At 38.3% G+C, this 16,123-nt stretch overlaps 2 protein-coding genes across 3 annotated transcripts in view; one reads left to right on the plus strand and one right to left on the minus strand.

The window, feature by feature from the left end:
- Nucleotides 1–10,040, plus strand: part of LOC127801455 (protein NUCLEOLAR FACTOR 1) — a 79,702-nt gene extending 69,662 nt beyond the window's left edge. For both annotated transcript variants that reach the window (XM_052336641.1, XM_052336649.1), the window contains exons 19-25: nucleotides 1,617–1,688; nucleotides 3,928–3,957; nucleotides 4,068–4,162; nucleotides 4,307–4,412; nucleotides 8,747–8,809; nucleotides 8,936–9,007; nucleotides 9,512–10,040. In XM_052336641.1, coding sequence (XP_052192601.1) covers nucleotides 1,617–1,688; nucleotides 3,928–3,957; nucleotides 4,068–4,162; nucleotides 4,307–4,412; nucleotides 8,747–8,809; nucleotides 8,936–9,007; nucleotides 9,512–9,586 — 513 coding nt within the window. In that variant the 3' untranslated portion in view covers nucleotides 9,587–10,040. The remainder of the gene's footprint in view (nucleotides 1–1,616; nucleotides 1,689–3,927; nucleotides 3,958–4,067; nucleotides 4,163–4,306; nucleotides 4,413–8,746; nucleotides 8,810–8,935; nucleotides 9,008–9,511) is intronic.
- Nucleotides 10,041–13,209: 3,169 nt separating this feature from the next.
- LOC127788630 (F-box/WD-40 repeat-containing protein At5g21040) lies at nucleotides 13,210–15,739 on the minus strand. The gene has a single exon (XM_052317130.1). The coding sequence runs from the start codon at nucleotides 15,155–15,157 to the stop codon at nucleotides 13,457–13,459; it is 1,701 nt and encodes a 566-aa protein (XP_052173090.1). The 5' UTR covers nucleotides 15,158–15,739; the 3' UTR covers nucleotides 13,210–13,456.
- Nucleotides 15,740–16,123: the final 384 nt, after the last annotated feature.

Raw genomic sequence — 16,123 nt, forward strand, 5'->3', positions numbered from 1 at the left:
CTTCCTACTGGATCTCAATTCATCACTAGAAGCAATTGTCGATGGCCTGCATGCCAATCACGATCCTCTATTCTGCGTTCGATTCATTGAGGATTCAAGATCACTTGGATTCTTATAGCGATTGTTGTGGATCAACAATCGCCCTAAGCCTGCGTCCATTTCTTACCCACTCACCGACCACTGGTTTGTCAGAATTCACCCGAATTCCGTGCCTTTGATCTGCAATTAACTTGTTGTTCAGAGCCGTTAGTCGCGATGGATAAACCTCTTGAAACAAGCTCGGCTCTGGTCGCACCTGCTACAATTGATCTTCTTTGTTGCAGCTTCTTGAAGATCACCTTCAATCAGCTTCTGAGGATAGCTTATCGATGCTTGGCTATCAGCTTCCAGCACTCACCTTCCTGCTACACCTCAATCACACTTCAACAACTAAGAGTTGCTTGCTTGCGTCACAAATTGGACTTCAATAGTCTTGACTCCATTTCAATCTCTGTCGAGATTGCCTTACTGAGTCGCACTCGCTGATGTTCAGCGATCACTCGCGATCCACTGCCAACCACACCACCGTGAACTACCTTCAGATTCTCTCGGAATCACTATCGGAACTCACCTGGCTGTTTCGTCTCCAATTCCGAGTCGAAATTGCTTTGCTTGGCTTCGCCACTTGCAATTGATCTATAATCGACAGCCTTCCTTACTCATTGGAATCTCAATCAAAATCATTGGGGTTCCGCGCTCGCCCAGACCTATTCCGTGCCTTCAAGTCCACCAAAAGTTAATCGAAGGACTCGCCTAGTCTGCTTCCACGCCATGTCTCTTCCAATCACATTCCTTGTTGTCAAGTGTTCCTCCAGTATGCTTTAATTTCCATATCATCCGAACAATAACGTTCGCTCCCTATGTACGCTTCAAGTTCCGAATCATTGGAACGATGTCATTCATTTTCGAATCGTCGCCAAACTCAAAGTGATTCAACGATCGCCTTCCGCCATTTCGAACACCTTTTGGCGCGCTTCAATTATACCGATCAACACACTGCCTTCTGTCAGAATCATAGCCGAGGACGACCGACTTTGATACCAAAAGTTATGACCCTAAGATTTGCCTAGGGGTCTAGGAAGGAATTTGGTAAGAATTAAAGGAACATAGGGTAGAAAGGGAGGGAAAGAACATAACAAATAGAATTGAGGAAGAAGAGAAAAGGACGGGAGAGAAAACTAGGAGAATTGGGAGAGGGAAAATGAGAGAATTCAAATCATTCATTTAAATCATGCCTTCCTGTAACTATGCCAGCCTCTTTTTATGCTTATAATTGAAGGAAATAAACCGAAAATACAACCAACTAACTACTCTAACAACCTTGCTAACTATTTATACAAGAGTTAGTTATTCCCGCCTAATCTCTAAACTTCTACAGTTAGCTCTAATATCTTATATGCTGTGGATTTCCCCCAATTACAATCATATCCCTAGGGTCGTGATTGGGATTTCATATATTTTCTATGTTGTGAATAAGCTTTTTTGTGTATTAGTGTGCCCTCAACCCTGTAGTTCCTATTACCGAGGGTTGAGTTTTCTTGTATACTTATTTTATATTGGCAATTGCAACCTCGCAGATTTATGAACGTTTTGATGCTGAATCAACAGTAGATGCGGATGATGCTCGTTTTGAATATTTTTCTAAGAAGGTATGTATAAAGTAGTTCTTATGTGCAAGTAATAGTGTTTCCAGGAACTAAGTAATTGTTTTAATGTCTATAACTCAGGTTGGATGGTGTACCTGCCCCAACTGATTCTGTTAAACCCTAAATTAGCTCTTTCACTTAATTTTGGACCATACTCCTACTGTGAAACCAGCCCAGGAAATACAAACTTGAACAGGAGAAAAATAATATAAGCGTGATAATTCCAGAAATGGTTCCGAATGATAACATGGACACTTACTGGAAAAGAGAGAGAGAGAGCATGCACAGGTGAACCGTAAGCATGTTTTCTTCTCCCATTTCCAAGTGGATAACATTGGAAATGTAACAAACCAAGATGGGGCACAGGACCAGGGCATGGCCCTTGGTGAAACATTCGTCTCACTAGAATCAAGCAAGCCTCGGTTATCCAATCTTACAACCAATCACAAATTCCCAGCAGTGGAATTCGATATCCATATTGACTCTACTACAATAAAATAAATCAATCTAATAAATTTATTGTATGATCTTGTCTGTATCTATAACAGAGTTGACTACAAAGAATTTCCTAACATGAACTAAAAAATAAAAATGAGATGAACATTATGCGAAACAAATGTGGGCTAGCAGAAGGGAAAAGAAAGTTCAAGTGCTTTCGTGCAGATGGGTTTGTCAATTCTGATGCAATTCAGGGTCTAAAATACATAGAAAATTTGACAGAATGAGTCAAAGACTTGGTGAATACAAAATTCATATTATGGCAGAATGAAAACGAGCTTGTGAGTGAGTTCTGTACAAGAAAAAATTTTCTTTTAAACAATGCATACTAAAATTGTGTTTTAAAAAATTATATTTTTCTAGTTTAAGAAAACGTCCTTTTTATGAAATAATATAATACCAAAATTTCGCATGGTTGTACAGAAAATATAGCGTATCCATAACCTTGAACCAGTGAATATGGAGCCTGAAGGTCAACAACCTTGTTAGCTAGGTGATATCTTGTGTTAGTCCACACCAATGTACGGACACCAATCCACGTGTGTTGGGCAACACACGGGGTTAGCAACACTCTTGGTAACTAGGGTGATATGATGCACCAAGGATATCATCTCCTGCAATTAGTTACAATTAGTTACATTATTCTGATAACGGTGTTTTCCTAATAACGTTGAGCAAAAAATTAAGTCTAAAATCTATGGCTCTAATGTGCCAACTAAATAAATTTTTTTGACTGTCATGCATCATATACAGTCATGACTTTAAATGATAATATTCATATAACCAAATAGTTCAAATTTTATAACCATTACAAATATGAAGTACATCAAAAGTTTAGTCCTATGAAGCAAGGTTGTGGAAACAGCCTCCTTGCTGAAAAAAGGCTGGGTCGGGGGTGGTTGCAAAGGGCCGGAGAAGGCAACATACTAATATGACCCCGCAAAGTAGAGAGCCTCATGCATTTGGTTGTCTTTTTTTTCCCCTTTTTCAAAGTCAAAAAGTTAAGGAATTGTTGAAGAGAACAAACACACTTGAGAGTCATTTGTTTTCTCCTCAATTTTGCCTATATGCATGCACGGACGCACAAAATATACAGTCTCCCGTTTGCCCCATCCAATGAAGCCCCTTCACATGACCTTTGGCCATCTCCCCCTACTATCTCTTCTTTTTCTTCTTCTATCCTCTTTTGTGTTTTGTGAACCCAAACATAGCCCAGGGTTCACCAGGAATGGAAAAGAACTAGTAGGTCTGATTCAAATGGGCAAGGTGGTGGATTCATTGACCCAAGAGCAAGACTGGCAAGAAAATAAAAAAAAAATTAGGTTAAGGGCATGCTTCTGAATTTCAAATGAATTGTGACATACTTATTTGCCTTACAAAATTAACAAAAGTTAATCAGATTTGTACCCCATGTTCTGTTTTTATTTTTAAAAGTTCAAAAAAAGATATTATCAATGATCAGTTTAGTTTTCATTCTTTTAACCTGAAAAAAGAACAAAAATTGAACACAACAAAGATATAGAAGCTAAAATTGACTTAAAAAAAAAAAACAAAAAGAAAGGACAGCTCTATCAAATGGGCCTTTAACGTGCATTTTTAGAGTATCTATTGAGATCTGAAGCCAATTGTAACATTTCTTTTCTTCAAGTTTATTTGGTTTCTGTCCTCAAGTTCCTTATGTACTCATACTGTGTTCATAAACTTCTGTTTTCATAGTCAATTGTCAATGGTTTTCTTATTGTAGGTGTTTCCCAAGATAAAAGATTCTATTCAGGTTTGTAAACTAAAGTTAACCCTTAACATATATTTGGTATGGCCGAGAATTTGAACTAACTAAAGATATGTGCTTAACTTTCTTTTGACCATGTCTTTATGTCTATGCAGGGTGGGATTATGATATTTATTAGTTCTTTCTTTGAGTTTATTCGAGTTCGAAATTTCTTGAGGTCACAGGGTGCATCTTTCTGTCTGTTGGGAGAGTAAGAACTGTCTTAACTTGAATATGATTGTTTTCTTTTTATCTGATGGCCATTAGATTTTTTGGTTTTTTAGATACTGGAATAATTACTCCCTTCTTAGTTTTAAATGCAAAAAATAATTCAAATATTGATTTACACTTCTAGGTACACAAAACAGAGTGATATTTCCCGTGCAAGGGTTTGGTTTTTTGAAAGGACGCGCAAGATTATGCTTTACACTGAGAGGGCTCATTTCTACCATAGATACAAGGTTATTTTTATATTTTACTTTAATTTTTTTTTTAAATTTTGTTTCTCTACAATTCTTTTCCAAGGGCTTATGCATTCACTTTTTTAATTTAAGTTAATTTTTTGGCATTTTTCTGAATTTTAAGCAATTCTGACGTTGTCAGTTTAGTGACTGATGTCCAACTTTCAAACAATTGCCAGGGATCTAGGTTTATCCTAGGGTTTTAAGAGGGAATTGGAAGAAACCGAGGCGGAGAGAATTGAAAGGGAGGGAGAATTCAGAAGAACAGGGGAAATTTAGAAGGAACAGAGATATAGAAAGAGAAGATTAGAGAGAAATCAGAGAGGAAATCAAGATAGAATTGTAGAGAGAGATGACTAAAATTCTGATATCAGTCAACAATTGATGACAATCTTCTAACTCAGCCTATTTATAGTTCTCTATCTTTCAGTTTTAGTTGTAACTGATAGGTACAATATGAACTGCTACACTAGAATACAATGCAGCAAATGCATTAAACTACAACTACTATTATATTTATTATTATATCCTTGGGGTCATGACAATCCCCTCTCCTTGAGAGATTTCTTGTCCTCAAGAAATTACAACAATTGCGCCCCTGTTTCTTAATCCAATCCCTGTTTTTACTATCTGGTTCATCCTTCATCTTCTCTTGTTCCCTTTCTCTTTTCTTTTTCCTCTTTTTCTTTCTCCTTGGCTTTTTCTCTTTTTCCTCCTCTGTTTCTTTCTCCAATTGATCTGTACTATGAGCTCTCCTTAAAAATCTATTTGCTTTCCTCCCAACAGAAGTTCCAGTGTTTTCCTTGATCCTCATGCAGTCGTTATGCCTTTCCTCAGCCTTCAGCATCTTTCTTCGGTCCAAGTACTCGTTGAATGCCCGTCTACACTCATCAAAAGTTCTTAAAGCCTGATGCCTCTTGTCCTTGATGATTACTCACATTGGCTGCTCCCAGGTCCAGTTGGACCCAACATTTACAGACTTCAACAGTGCTTTTAAAGCATCTGTTGCTTCCTGCTTGCTAGTGTACACCAAAGGTTCATCTGCAACAAATTTCTCCTCCAATGTTGTTGCAGTGACTTTTCTTGCAACTGTCATTCCTTTCTTGGCATCCTGACTATGTAAGAAGAGATGAGAATGCCCCACAGGTTCCTCATTGGCTGGAACATGACCTCCATATCTAGATTTAAACATCCTGTAATAATTTTCTGGAGTCCAAAGGTCCAAAATTCTTAGTCTTAGGATCTTATCAGCCTTATGATCAGTTTCCTGCTGTAAGATAAGATTGCTCCAGTCAAAATTGCTCAATTAGAACTTCTTTGACTGCATGTGGAGTGTCAAAAACTTGATCCAGCCTAGAATGGATGTCACAGGCGTACATCTCATCAGATGCATAAAAGATCTCTTCATTGCAACTCTCATCTCCAACCTGATTTATAACCAACTTATCTAATGAATTAATGTTTTGTTCCAATTCAGATTGTTCCTTAGTTTCCTGTAAGTCTGAAATCTAAGGACTCCAGCACTAGTATCCGCACAGATGGATGATCCTTCAGTCGGAATTGCCTGGTCCAATGCTAACTCATCAGCTTCCTGCAAACTGGAAGCATTAGGTAGGATTCCAGTGCCTGCTCGAATTGGTTCCATAGTGGAACTTGAAAGAAATTCCACTCGTAGACTGATCTGAAACCTCTTTGAAATCATAATCATTAAATCGTTCAACTTTTGGTTGACGTTAGCAAATTCTTCTGCAAGTTTTCTGTACACTTCTTTCCAAGGTTTGCACAGCTTCTCTGGTTTCCACATTCTCCTTTCTATTAAGACTCACCTCTTCCTGAGTCTGCTTTAAACCTAACTCCAGAAAATCCAGCCTCGCCTCTAATTGCTTCATGCAAGTACCTTCTACCATTTCCTCAATTCAAATTCTTCAAATTCACTCTGAACAGCTTTTAAGAATTGTATGTATCTCCCTCTGAACCTGCTTTCAGTAATCGCCTGGACCTAAATCCAACTGAGAATCAATCAGCTCTGCTTCACCTTCAAAACCCGGACCTTGTTCAACTGTCAAGAATTGCCTAGATCTACAGAATCGATCTACTCTGAAACAGACTCCTGCGAATCAATTGGCTCTGAATCAACCTCCTGTGAATCATTTGACTTCTGAAACAGCCTTCTGTGAATCAATAAGCCCGCCTCCACAAATCACTGAGATCACAATTTCTGCAACCAAGGACTGGCTGTTCTGCATCAACTGCTAACGATCACCTAACTCAATCAACCAAGAATCGTGGACTCTGATACCAAATGTCAAGGTTCTAGGTTTATCCTAGGGTTTTAAGAGGAAATTGGAAGAAACTGAGGGGGAGAGAAGAGAAAGGGAGGGAGAATTCAGAAGAATATAGGGGGAATTCAGAAAGAACAGAGAAAGAAAGAGAAGATTATAGAGAAATCAGAGAGGAAATCAAGAGAGAATTGTAGAGAGAGATGACTGAAATTCTGATTTCATTCAACAATTGATGACAATCTTCTAACTGTAGCCTATTTATAGTTCTCTATCTTTCAGTTTTAGTTGTAACTGAAAGGTACAATATGAACTGCTACACTAGAATACAATGCAGTAAATGCATTAGATTACAACTACTATTATATTTCCTATTATATCCTTGGGGTTGTGACAGCAATGTATTGTTTGGAGATATATATATATATATATATAATTTGTCCTTGCTCTAAAGAAACTTCTAAGAAGAAAAATTATGCTGTTTTACCACTGTAATTTGTATCCTTGGAAGAATCCATACTCTATTAGGATCAAAAGCAACACATATTCCTTATGATGCCCGAGTTTAGTGAAAATATTATTGTTATTATAACTTTTTGAGTATCTAAAACATGGTCAATCGGGTTTACTGTTTCTTTATTTAGGCTCATCAATTGGTTGAATATTTGCTTAGTCAGATTGTTTCTTTTCTTTCATTTAATGAAGTTTTTTCTGCTCTTCTGGTGGAGGTTCTGATCTTCATTAAAGTCAAGATATCATCCACAAAAATCTTTTGACATCTTTAGAGCCATGTAAAGATATTCATTTCAGACCATCAACGAACAATTTTGGTTGCTTGTAGCTGCTGATTTTATGTTGCCAATTCCCATTAGGGAAGCTCACCATCTCCTCCTGGATCCCTCCCATTCAAAAATGAAAAAGTTGAAAATTGATTGAATACACAGTTTACCATGGCATCCCAGAAAAGCACGGAGAATTACTTAACTAACTGCTGGTTGTGGTCAACAAAAAACAACAGGATGGCTTTGATCTTTGTAGGGATGCTGCTAGTTCAAAATCTCAGGACATGGTAAAGATTGGAACTGTTTGGGTATACGTGCTGTAGTTCGTACTCTTTAAATGTTTTTGGATTTGCTTGTGGTCCTAAATTGGAGGAAAGATTTCTGGTTATCCTCAGTTGGCAATAACACAGTGATGGAGATCATTAGTTTAAATTTTCTTAGGATTGAATTGTTTAAGAATTTTACTTTCAATTTTTTATTTTGAAGTGGAATTTCATTAATGTATTTTTTTGGTCTTTGTTCTGATTAGAATTATTCTAGTTCTTTCTTGGCTTCTTCTTCCCTTCCCTCTTCCTCATCCCTTGACAAGGTTCTTCCTGTTCCTTCTTTTTCTTCTTTGGTTCTTACAGTCTCTTCTCCCATTACTTCCTCTGTTCCCTTTCGTCCTATACAGAGATATTAGTGTTGTTCCTAACCTTCTTCTCTTCTAGATGGTGTAGTTTCTTCACTTCTTGTTCCTCCAAATGCTCGTCTCCCTACAGGTGCCATTATTCCTTAAGTTTCTGGTCGAGTTCAACTTTCTCTACGCAGAGTTACACGTTCTCGTAATCCTCATCCTATAGATAATCCCTTTCTCCGAAGAACGTGCAGATGTAACGTAATGTCTTAGACCCTTATCCTTGTGAAAACAGTAGTCATATCTGTATCAACAAACAAGATTATGATGGAAAGCAGAGTGACCTACCTTATAGGCTAGGATGGATGCTCAAAGTGACCAAACATGGCTAGATTATGGAATTTGATAGGATGTGCATGCTTTGCTAGGTCCCCAGAGAAATCTTACTTGGGGGTAATTGTTTACCCCCCCCCCCCCCCCCCCCAAACCATTCTCTCTCTCTCTCTCTGTTGATTATTGTTTGTCAGAATGCTTTTATTTGAACAGACCCTGGGGGTTGTCGTAATGCTTGCATGTTTTCTGCACTATGGAAAAACTTAGATTATGCTTTTGTTAATAGATTTCTAATTTGTGTACTACTGTATTTCTCGTAATCAGATTAGGGGTATTCAGAACTTAATCATCTACTCTCTTCCTGAAAGAAAAGAATTTTACCCTGAGGTAAGCATTGTCTGTGCAAAAATAGAATGTTCATCAGTTATTTGCTATTTTTCTGCTATATTATCAATTCAGTCTAGCAACATATATTTGCTCATTTAAGACATTGCTTCTTTCTGTCAATTGTAGATTGTTAATATGCTCCAAGAGTCGGCTGGCATGACATGCACCGTACTTTTTTCTCAGTTTGATCTGCTCCGGGTAAATAAATACTATGCCTTATTTTACATTTCAACATATTAGGGAAACACTAATCGTATTGAAAATGTAGAGTTAGTATTAAATATATATTATTTAAATCTCAAAATTTTAAGGATTGGTTGAGAAGAGGAGACTTGCCTCATTAATATAGATGAGTTGGTAGTTAAGGGTGCCAGCCAGCATTAGTAGCTGTTTACGAGAAAGCACAGGATAGTTGGTGCTCAAATTGTGATGACTTTTGCTACAATGTTATTAAGACATTGAAGTTGCTGAAGCGTGTGGCTAACACTCGCAGAATTAGTTGCCTCTGGTGCTTAGAGAAAATATCCACACTTCACTTGTCCAAAAAGGAAAGAAAAAAAAACCATCACTTAAAAATGTATAACAAATCAGGGGTCAATTAGTTAACTCGTTTACTTGAGTTCTAAACCGGTATTCAGTGAAGAATTCTATATTTGTTTCTTGTTCATGTACTTATGGCTTTGTTGTTTTTGTGACAATTAGCTGGAAAGGATTGTTGGAACCGCATCTGCAAAAAGGATGGTGACATCGGATAAAGGAGTCTTTGTTTTCTGCTAGGAAATTTCTCTAGGTCAAGGAAGGTTGCTCAAATTCAGACAAATGACAAAAGTCAAGAGGGAGGGAGGGAGGGCACTTGCAGTTGCAGAGCTTAGAGATGGGGATTGCTTAGAATTTCTTCATCAAAACGCAGCCCAAGGACCCTGATTTCTCACTGGGGAGGCTCGGGGGGTCATGTTAACATACTCAGCAATGGACATGCAGAGGGGATAGGGATAGGGATCCCTCTGTTTCGCCCAATTGAAGGGGTGGCATGTCCTCTGCCCTATGTCTCCTCTGGTGCATACTGGGCGCCGACTCTGAATTTACCTACATGTTCTGCTTTAGTTACATGTACTTAACTTAGCCTAAAGGATTGTTTAGATATGTAAGATGTTAATTTATCGCTAGTTCCAAAGAAAATTTAGTAAACATTTTGATTTGTTAAATATATAAAAATATATAATTTCTTGTACTTTAAACTGAAAAAAAAAAATTTGAAATGGTTATAGAGTTTACACAACTTGGCAAGCTGAATGTACAAGGAAAAAGTGCCTCCTTATGACATAAGCTATAAATGAGGAAGAATCTTAATAGAGGAAAATTTAGAAACTTGGGTTGAAAAAGTAGCTAAAGCATGAGAAGCACCAGGATTGATTTCCTGAAGGTTCCTAATGTCTGATACTCAAGCTTGCATGCAATGGGCTGCTACAGATTCTGCTTCTAGTGATGATAAAGCAGCCCTTTGGATAATATTTATGACTCTTATAATTATAGTCTGAATGATGATGAGTGAAATTGTAATTATTTTTTCCTTTCACGTAATTAATTAATATAAAATTTAAAATAGTTATGAAATTATTTAAATTATGAAATTTTTTAATTATTTCTTAAGTAAGATTTATTGGACACAAGAATTAAGGTTAAACAAAGTACTAATGGGGGAGGATGGGGATTGGTACCTCTACCTTCGCGTTAGTATGCTTTTTGATGAAATTAAAAATGTTAATATAAAAAAAATTAATTCTTTATCTAATAATAAACAATTCATTAAAAGATAACTTTTTTTCTACCAACTTAAATTTTTAGATGAGATGAATGTTAATAATTTAAAATGGAATTGAGTAAGTTAATGTCCTGAGTTCAAACTTCACCCAACAATATTTCATTTGTTACCCATGTTTGGACCAATTAATAATAACTCTATGGAGCCTTGCTCTCTTTTACATCTTAAATTCAATTAATAATAATGCTCTATGGAGCCTTGCGTGGTGTCACCCTGGTGGTGTTTTAAGTGCATTTCTAGATTTATACTTTGAGATGTGAAAGATAGTTGATTATTTTTAATGATAAATGTCAAATCTTTATTTATATATCTCAATCTCATTTCTATGAATGAGTCTCTAGACTTCCTACTTTCAAGATATTGAGAATGTGTGACTTGGATTTTTAGTCCATGATTTTTTAAAGATATTCTTAGTCTTTAAATTTATCATAAATAAACTATGATCTATCAATTAATGGACTGGTATGTGATCTACTACCTTTGTTGGACATGAGGATGCTAATGAGATGGAGTGGTGAGCCATACGTTACATTGCATAAAATGCATATAATAGACATGTGAGTAGATGTTGGAAAAATATATGCTAAATGTGACGCTTGTGACAAATCACATGGCTTGAGAATTAATGATCTATTACTGGCTTGACAATTAATGAGATTGAAAAGAGTTCTAATGTTAGATTAGATCTGACATGCTACTTATATCACACATCGTGTTGGGTCAGTCATAGTTACTAAGTCTTGTGAGTTTAATTAGTTGATGACTCACTTGGTCAGGATGTTAGTTAATGGAAGGTCTATAGTGCACGATAATTGAGGAGTCTTAATAGGTTTATAGGAAGTTAGACTTCATTGCCATTAGGATCATCCTGAATCCTGGCTAAAGGATACTCATGATCTTTTAGAGTATTTTAGGGATTTGAAGAGATCATCTTAATAGGTCGATAGGGTCGGTTGACGTCAAGGAGTTGACGATGTATCCTAATTGTTATATGATTGTGAACGTAGAAAGTCACATGCATACCGAGTAATATAGCGGATTAGTGATCTATTGCTGTTAGTGGTTTCCTCGTCATTGTTAGTCAATGATGTTGGTTGCTTGTGTGTGTGGAACTCGTGAATCTATGGTTACGGGAGACTGTTACCAAATAGCAAGGCCTTAGTGGCATTTAAATAAAGTTGAAACTTGGTAGATAGAATCGGTTGACAGATACATGAAGTGATTGACAGCCTTAGTGGCATTTGGACAAAGTTGAAGCTTGGTAGATAGAATCGATCGACAAGTATATAGAGTGGTCGACCATTTGGAACGGTCAACCAGTGCATAAGGAAAATCGACCGCCTAAAAACAGTCAATCATGTGCCTCATGCTGTCAACCATTTTTGCTATTAATTGCGTTTCAGCTTTGTCGCATAAGAGCATTTATCGCTCTGATGTAAGTGATGATGAAGGTATATGGAGAGAAGGTAGAGGTATGGACTATAAGAGGAGAGAATGGATGGACTTGGCAAATGGGTTGTTGGAAAAGAGAGAAGAAAAGTGAAGAAAGATTGAGAGGGTGAGGAGGCTCACGAGAGAAGCTCCCCTCCTGCATCTTCTTCTTCCTTCGTTCTTTTTTGCCATTCTCTTGCTTCTGCTTGCTATTTGCTTTTTCTTCTTCTTCCTTGTTTGGGTTGTGGTTTTGCTCTTTCTTGCTCCAAGCTTGGCCGGGACAACTTCTTTTATCACTATCTCCCTCATAGAGAGATCATTGGACAACCACCGAGCAACCGAGGAAGGGGAAAAAAAAAAGTTGGTCACCTCCAAGCACGACCTTGTTGGAGGATTTCGTGGCAGCTTGTGCGTGGACCAACTAGATCCTCCACGCTTGTAGAGGCAAATTGGTCACCTGGGTGCTTGCAAAGATGAGCAGCAGATGAGAAGATTGTTGGAGCTCACTAGACAGAAAGAAGAGGAGGCCATTGCGTGAACAATTAACACTGGATTCTTTCTCCAAGAGGTATATCTAAAATCCCTTATAACACAGGTTTTTCATTTATTGCATATGAATGATGAATATCCAGTCTTGCAAAGTTAATTTTTGAATCTGCTGTGTATATATTTTATGTTTTTGTTGTGCTATTTTTTTGATAAAAAATACTTTAATAATAAAATTCTTGCATAGATCCACACCAAATTGATGTTTTTGGCACACTTTTGACCGCGCTGCCCTTCAGATTTTTCCTTCTCTTAGGATTAGGATTGTTCCATTCCACTGCTAGTGGGCAATTCTCTCGGGCTGAAGCATAACAAGTGCAGCTGTAAAAATACATTTTGTCTGCAAAAATGCAGAGCTTCCATCCATCCAGCCGAGTGCACATACGAGAACACCACCACTCAGAACACATTCAAACCGTAAGCAAATATTGAGCCAATCCACCGCCGCAAAAGAAAGACCCATTTGGTATATGATATCCTCTTTGCCAAAAGGCCAATTTATTTCAGTTATCACACCATCAAAAAGCACGATTAAAGCCAGATACTGATTTACAAATCAAAGACTTAAGCTATGTTATCAATCAATCTACTGTCCCAAACAGGACGCGAGAAATGCATCAATGAAAATTTTTCATAATAGAGGAAAAAGATTTCAGGTATGACAAGGTAAACCAACACATCTTTGACCCAACGCCAAATGCTAAAATCAAATCAATATTCCAATAAGATCCCAATTTGTTAATCAAAGACTGTTGAAAGCTATGTAGCCTGCTTAAGCCATGGAATATTTTGCAATACAGTACTAGTATATAAAATGCAACGCAAGGAAGGCTGGCTTTGATCCAACTCTACGCCTTAAGCTTGCCGCTCACTCCACGCTTGCTATGCCACGCACCAGTTCTGTCACTGTTCATGGGGTTCTTCTTTGCTGCGACAGAACATTGATCAGCACGGCTACCCTTGCGGCTCATATCTATTTGGTGCTTGCGCCTCCTCATCCTGTTCTCCAATCGCATGGCCCTCAGAGCATGGACCCTCCTCTCAATCTCCAGAGCTTCTGAGAAGTTCCAGATTCGGACAATACCTTCTTCACCTCCACAGACAATACGATCAGAACCAATGTCCACTGAAAACAAATTGCTGCTAAACCCATGAAGCATTCTGTGGGGAGGCTCAAAATTTTTCTGGTCTGCATGATTAATTTTTGGTTTCCCCGTTGGAGAATGCCTGCTAGTCTTTAACAGCTTCCGCACGTCGATAAGCGCAAGCTTTCCATCAGCGGAAGCTGAAACAAGCCACGGGAACTCAAATGCAAGAGAATTTACGGGACCAGAGTGAGGAATCCATGTTGCAACCTGCTGGAATTTGCTCTCCAGACAATGATTGCGTATTTCAAACATGTGAATGGCCCCATCTTCTCCCCCAGTGAAGAGGAGCTTCCCAGTATGGCTTCGAGCCAAAGAATATGTATAACCAACATGAGCACTATTAACAACAGTAATTTGACTCGCAGTATTGCAGTCCCAAATATACACATCAGATCCTGCTGCAGCAGCAACAGTGCTATCATGAGGGGCAAGATTCCAAACCCAGTCGCTGTGCCTCAAAACCCTCAGGCACTTCAATGTGGAACGGTCCCAAATACGTACGGTCATATCCCAAGAGCCACTAAAAATTCTAGTCAGATCCAGTGCAAGACAACTTATGGGCCCTTCATGCTCCCAAAGTCGGAAGCAAGTATTCTGACTCGGAGGACCCCTCAGATTGAACAAATATGGTAGATCTTCATCTGCCTTCCATCCATGTATGAAACCATCAGTGCCCCCAGCAACCAGAAGTTTGGCATCCGCTGCAACTGCTCTGATAGTACAGCCAAGTGGCCGAGATGATGCAATTGCCAACCCTTCTTCCATGTCCCACATTCGAACAATTGAATCATACCCGGAAGTAAAAATGAGCTTCTTAGAAGCCAAAAGAAAAACTGCACGAACTGCTTCAGTATGACCATATAGAACATCAATGTTATAGCGCCCCATAAATGTTTTGCTCCGAATTTCCTTCTCTACAAAGAGCTCCTTCCATGTTTTCTCGACTGAATATTCCGACCCCAAATGGGCTGAGGCTATGGGTTGCCCCCATCTCTCACAATAGAATTCCTTCCAAACTTGGTGTTCAGATGCAAGTTTATAGAAAGATGTTGATACACAGGAAGCCACACCAAGCTCCTTTGGGTCAAGGCAATTAAATATTTTAGATATCAATGCGAAAGGAAGGTCAGTGAAGGACAGAGCATGGTTGGACAAAGCCTCATGACCAGGCAACAGTTTCCCACCACACAAGGTGACATCCCCCCTATTGGGATGAAATTCTTTATCGAGTTCTGGTTTTCCAGATTCAATTTCTATTTTGGACCCAGGCCTCAAATTATTTTTCTCACTCCGGAAGCCAAGACGGTCGAACTCAACTTGTTCCCCCGAAGTCCTATCCTCAGAATGCACCAAATGGTTTGACAAATCAACCTCAGTAGCTTTGTCGCATTCAAATTCCATAAAAAGTTATAACCCTACACCTAAAGTACCTAATCCCAGATCCCTCTGGCTCCAAACAGTTCAAGAATCGGAACCCTAACAGAGCTTGAACCTGACAACAATATCTGTCAATCTAAACAAAATTAACTCCCACCAAAGAAAACCCCCAATTCGAGCAAACCCTAGAACAGAGAACTGCACACTAGAAGCCAACTCCCAAATCCCTCGATTAGAAGGGCAAGATTGAAATCTAGAACGAGAATTGGACGATAAAAATCCAACCAAAAATTGAAGGAAGGCAAAGGGGTAAAAAATGGAAAACAATATTAAGAGCGAGCCGGTTAGGCTTAATGTGTAATTCTACAAAAGAGAAGTAAGAGAAGATGAATCGAGTTTGGAGGTACCTGACATAGGAACAAGCAAGCAATCGTTAGGGCAGGAGCCGGGAGGAATCGGCGGATTCGGGGCGTTCAATTTCAGAGAGAGAGAGAGAGAGATTGTGAATAAGATGTGATAAGAGGAAACGAAGAAAGAAAGATAGAGAAAGTGTCGGGAAGGAAGCTTCGCTCGGATCACCCGTTTTCAGTGGGTTGGCACCGTCGGATTCAGATGACCGCCACATCTGAAGCTATGAAATGGCTAGGAGACGCCGTTACGGCGTTTTCAAATTATTTTTTTGTTTTGAAAATAAAAAAAAATAATTCAACATAATTTTCAAATCATTTCTATACGAAACATTTTGAAATCATTTCGGAAATTATATAAAATGGTCAGAACCGCATTTTCAACGACAAAGTTTATGAATTCTGATATTCCCTCCATTTTTAGTCTTCTTCGTTATTTCAATATTTTATTTCTGAATCTCAAAGTTCTCTCTTCTAGTCGTCAGAATTTACTATTCTAGGTGCTCTCTCGTCGTCTTTATTCCTTCACTTTTTATAATTATTTTTTTTTGTTGCTCTCTTGTCGAAGATCAAGCCTCACCGT

Source organism: Diospyros lotus, chromosome 1 (assembly GCF_014633365.1).
Source record: "Diospyros lotus cultivar Yz01 chromosome 1, ASM1463336v1, whole genome shotgun sequence".
In the NCBI taxonomy this organism is placed as follows: domain Eukaryota; kingdom Viridiplantae; phylum Streptophyta; class Magnoliopsida; order Ericales; family Ebenaceae; genus Diospyros; species Diospyros lotus.

Excerpts from the sequence above, each read along its gene's own strand:
- LOC127788630 (XM_052317130.1), bottom strand. The coding sequence starts at position 15,157 with ATGGAATTTGAATGCGACAAAGCTACTGAGGTTGATTTGTCAAACCAT.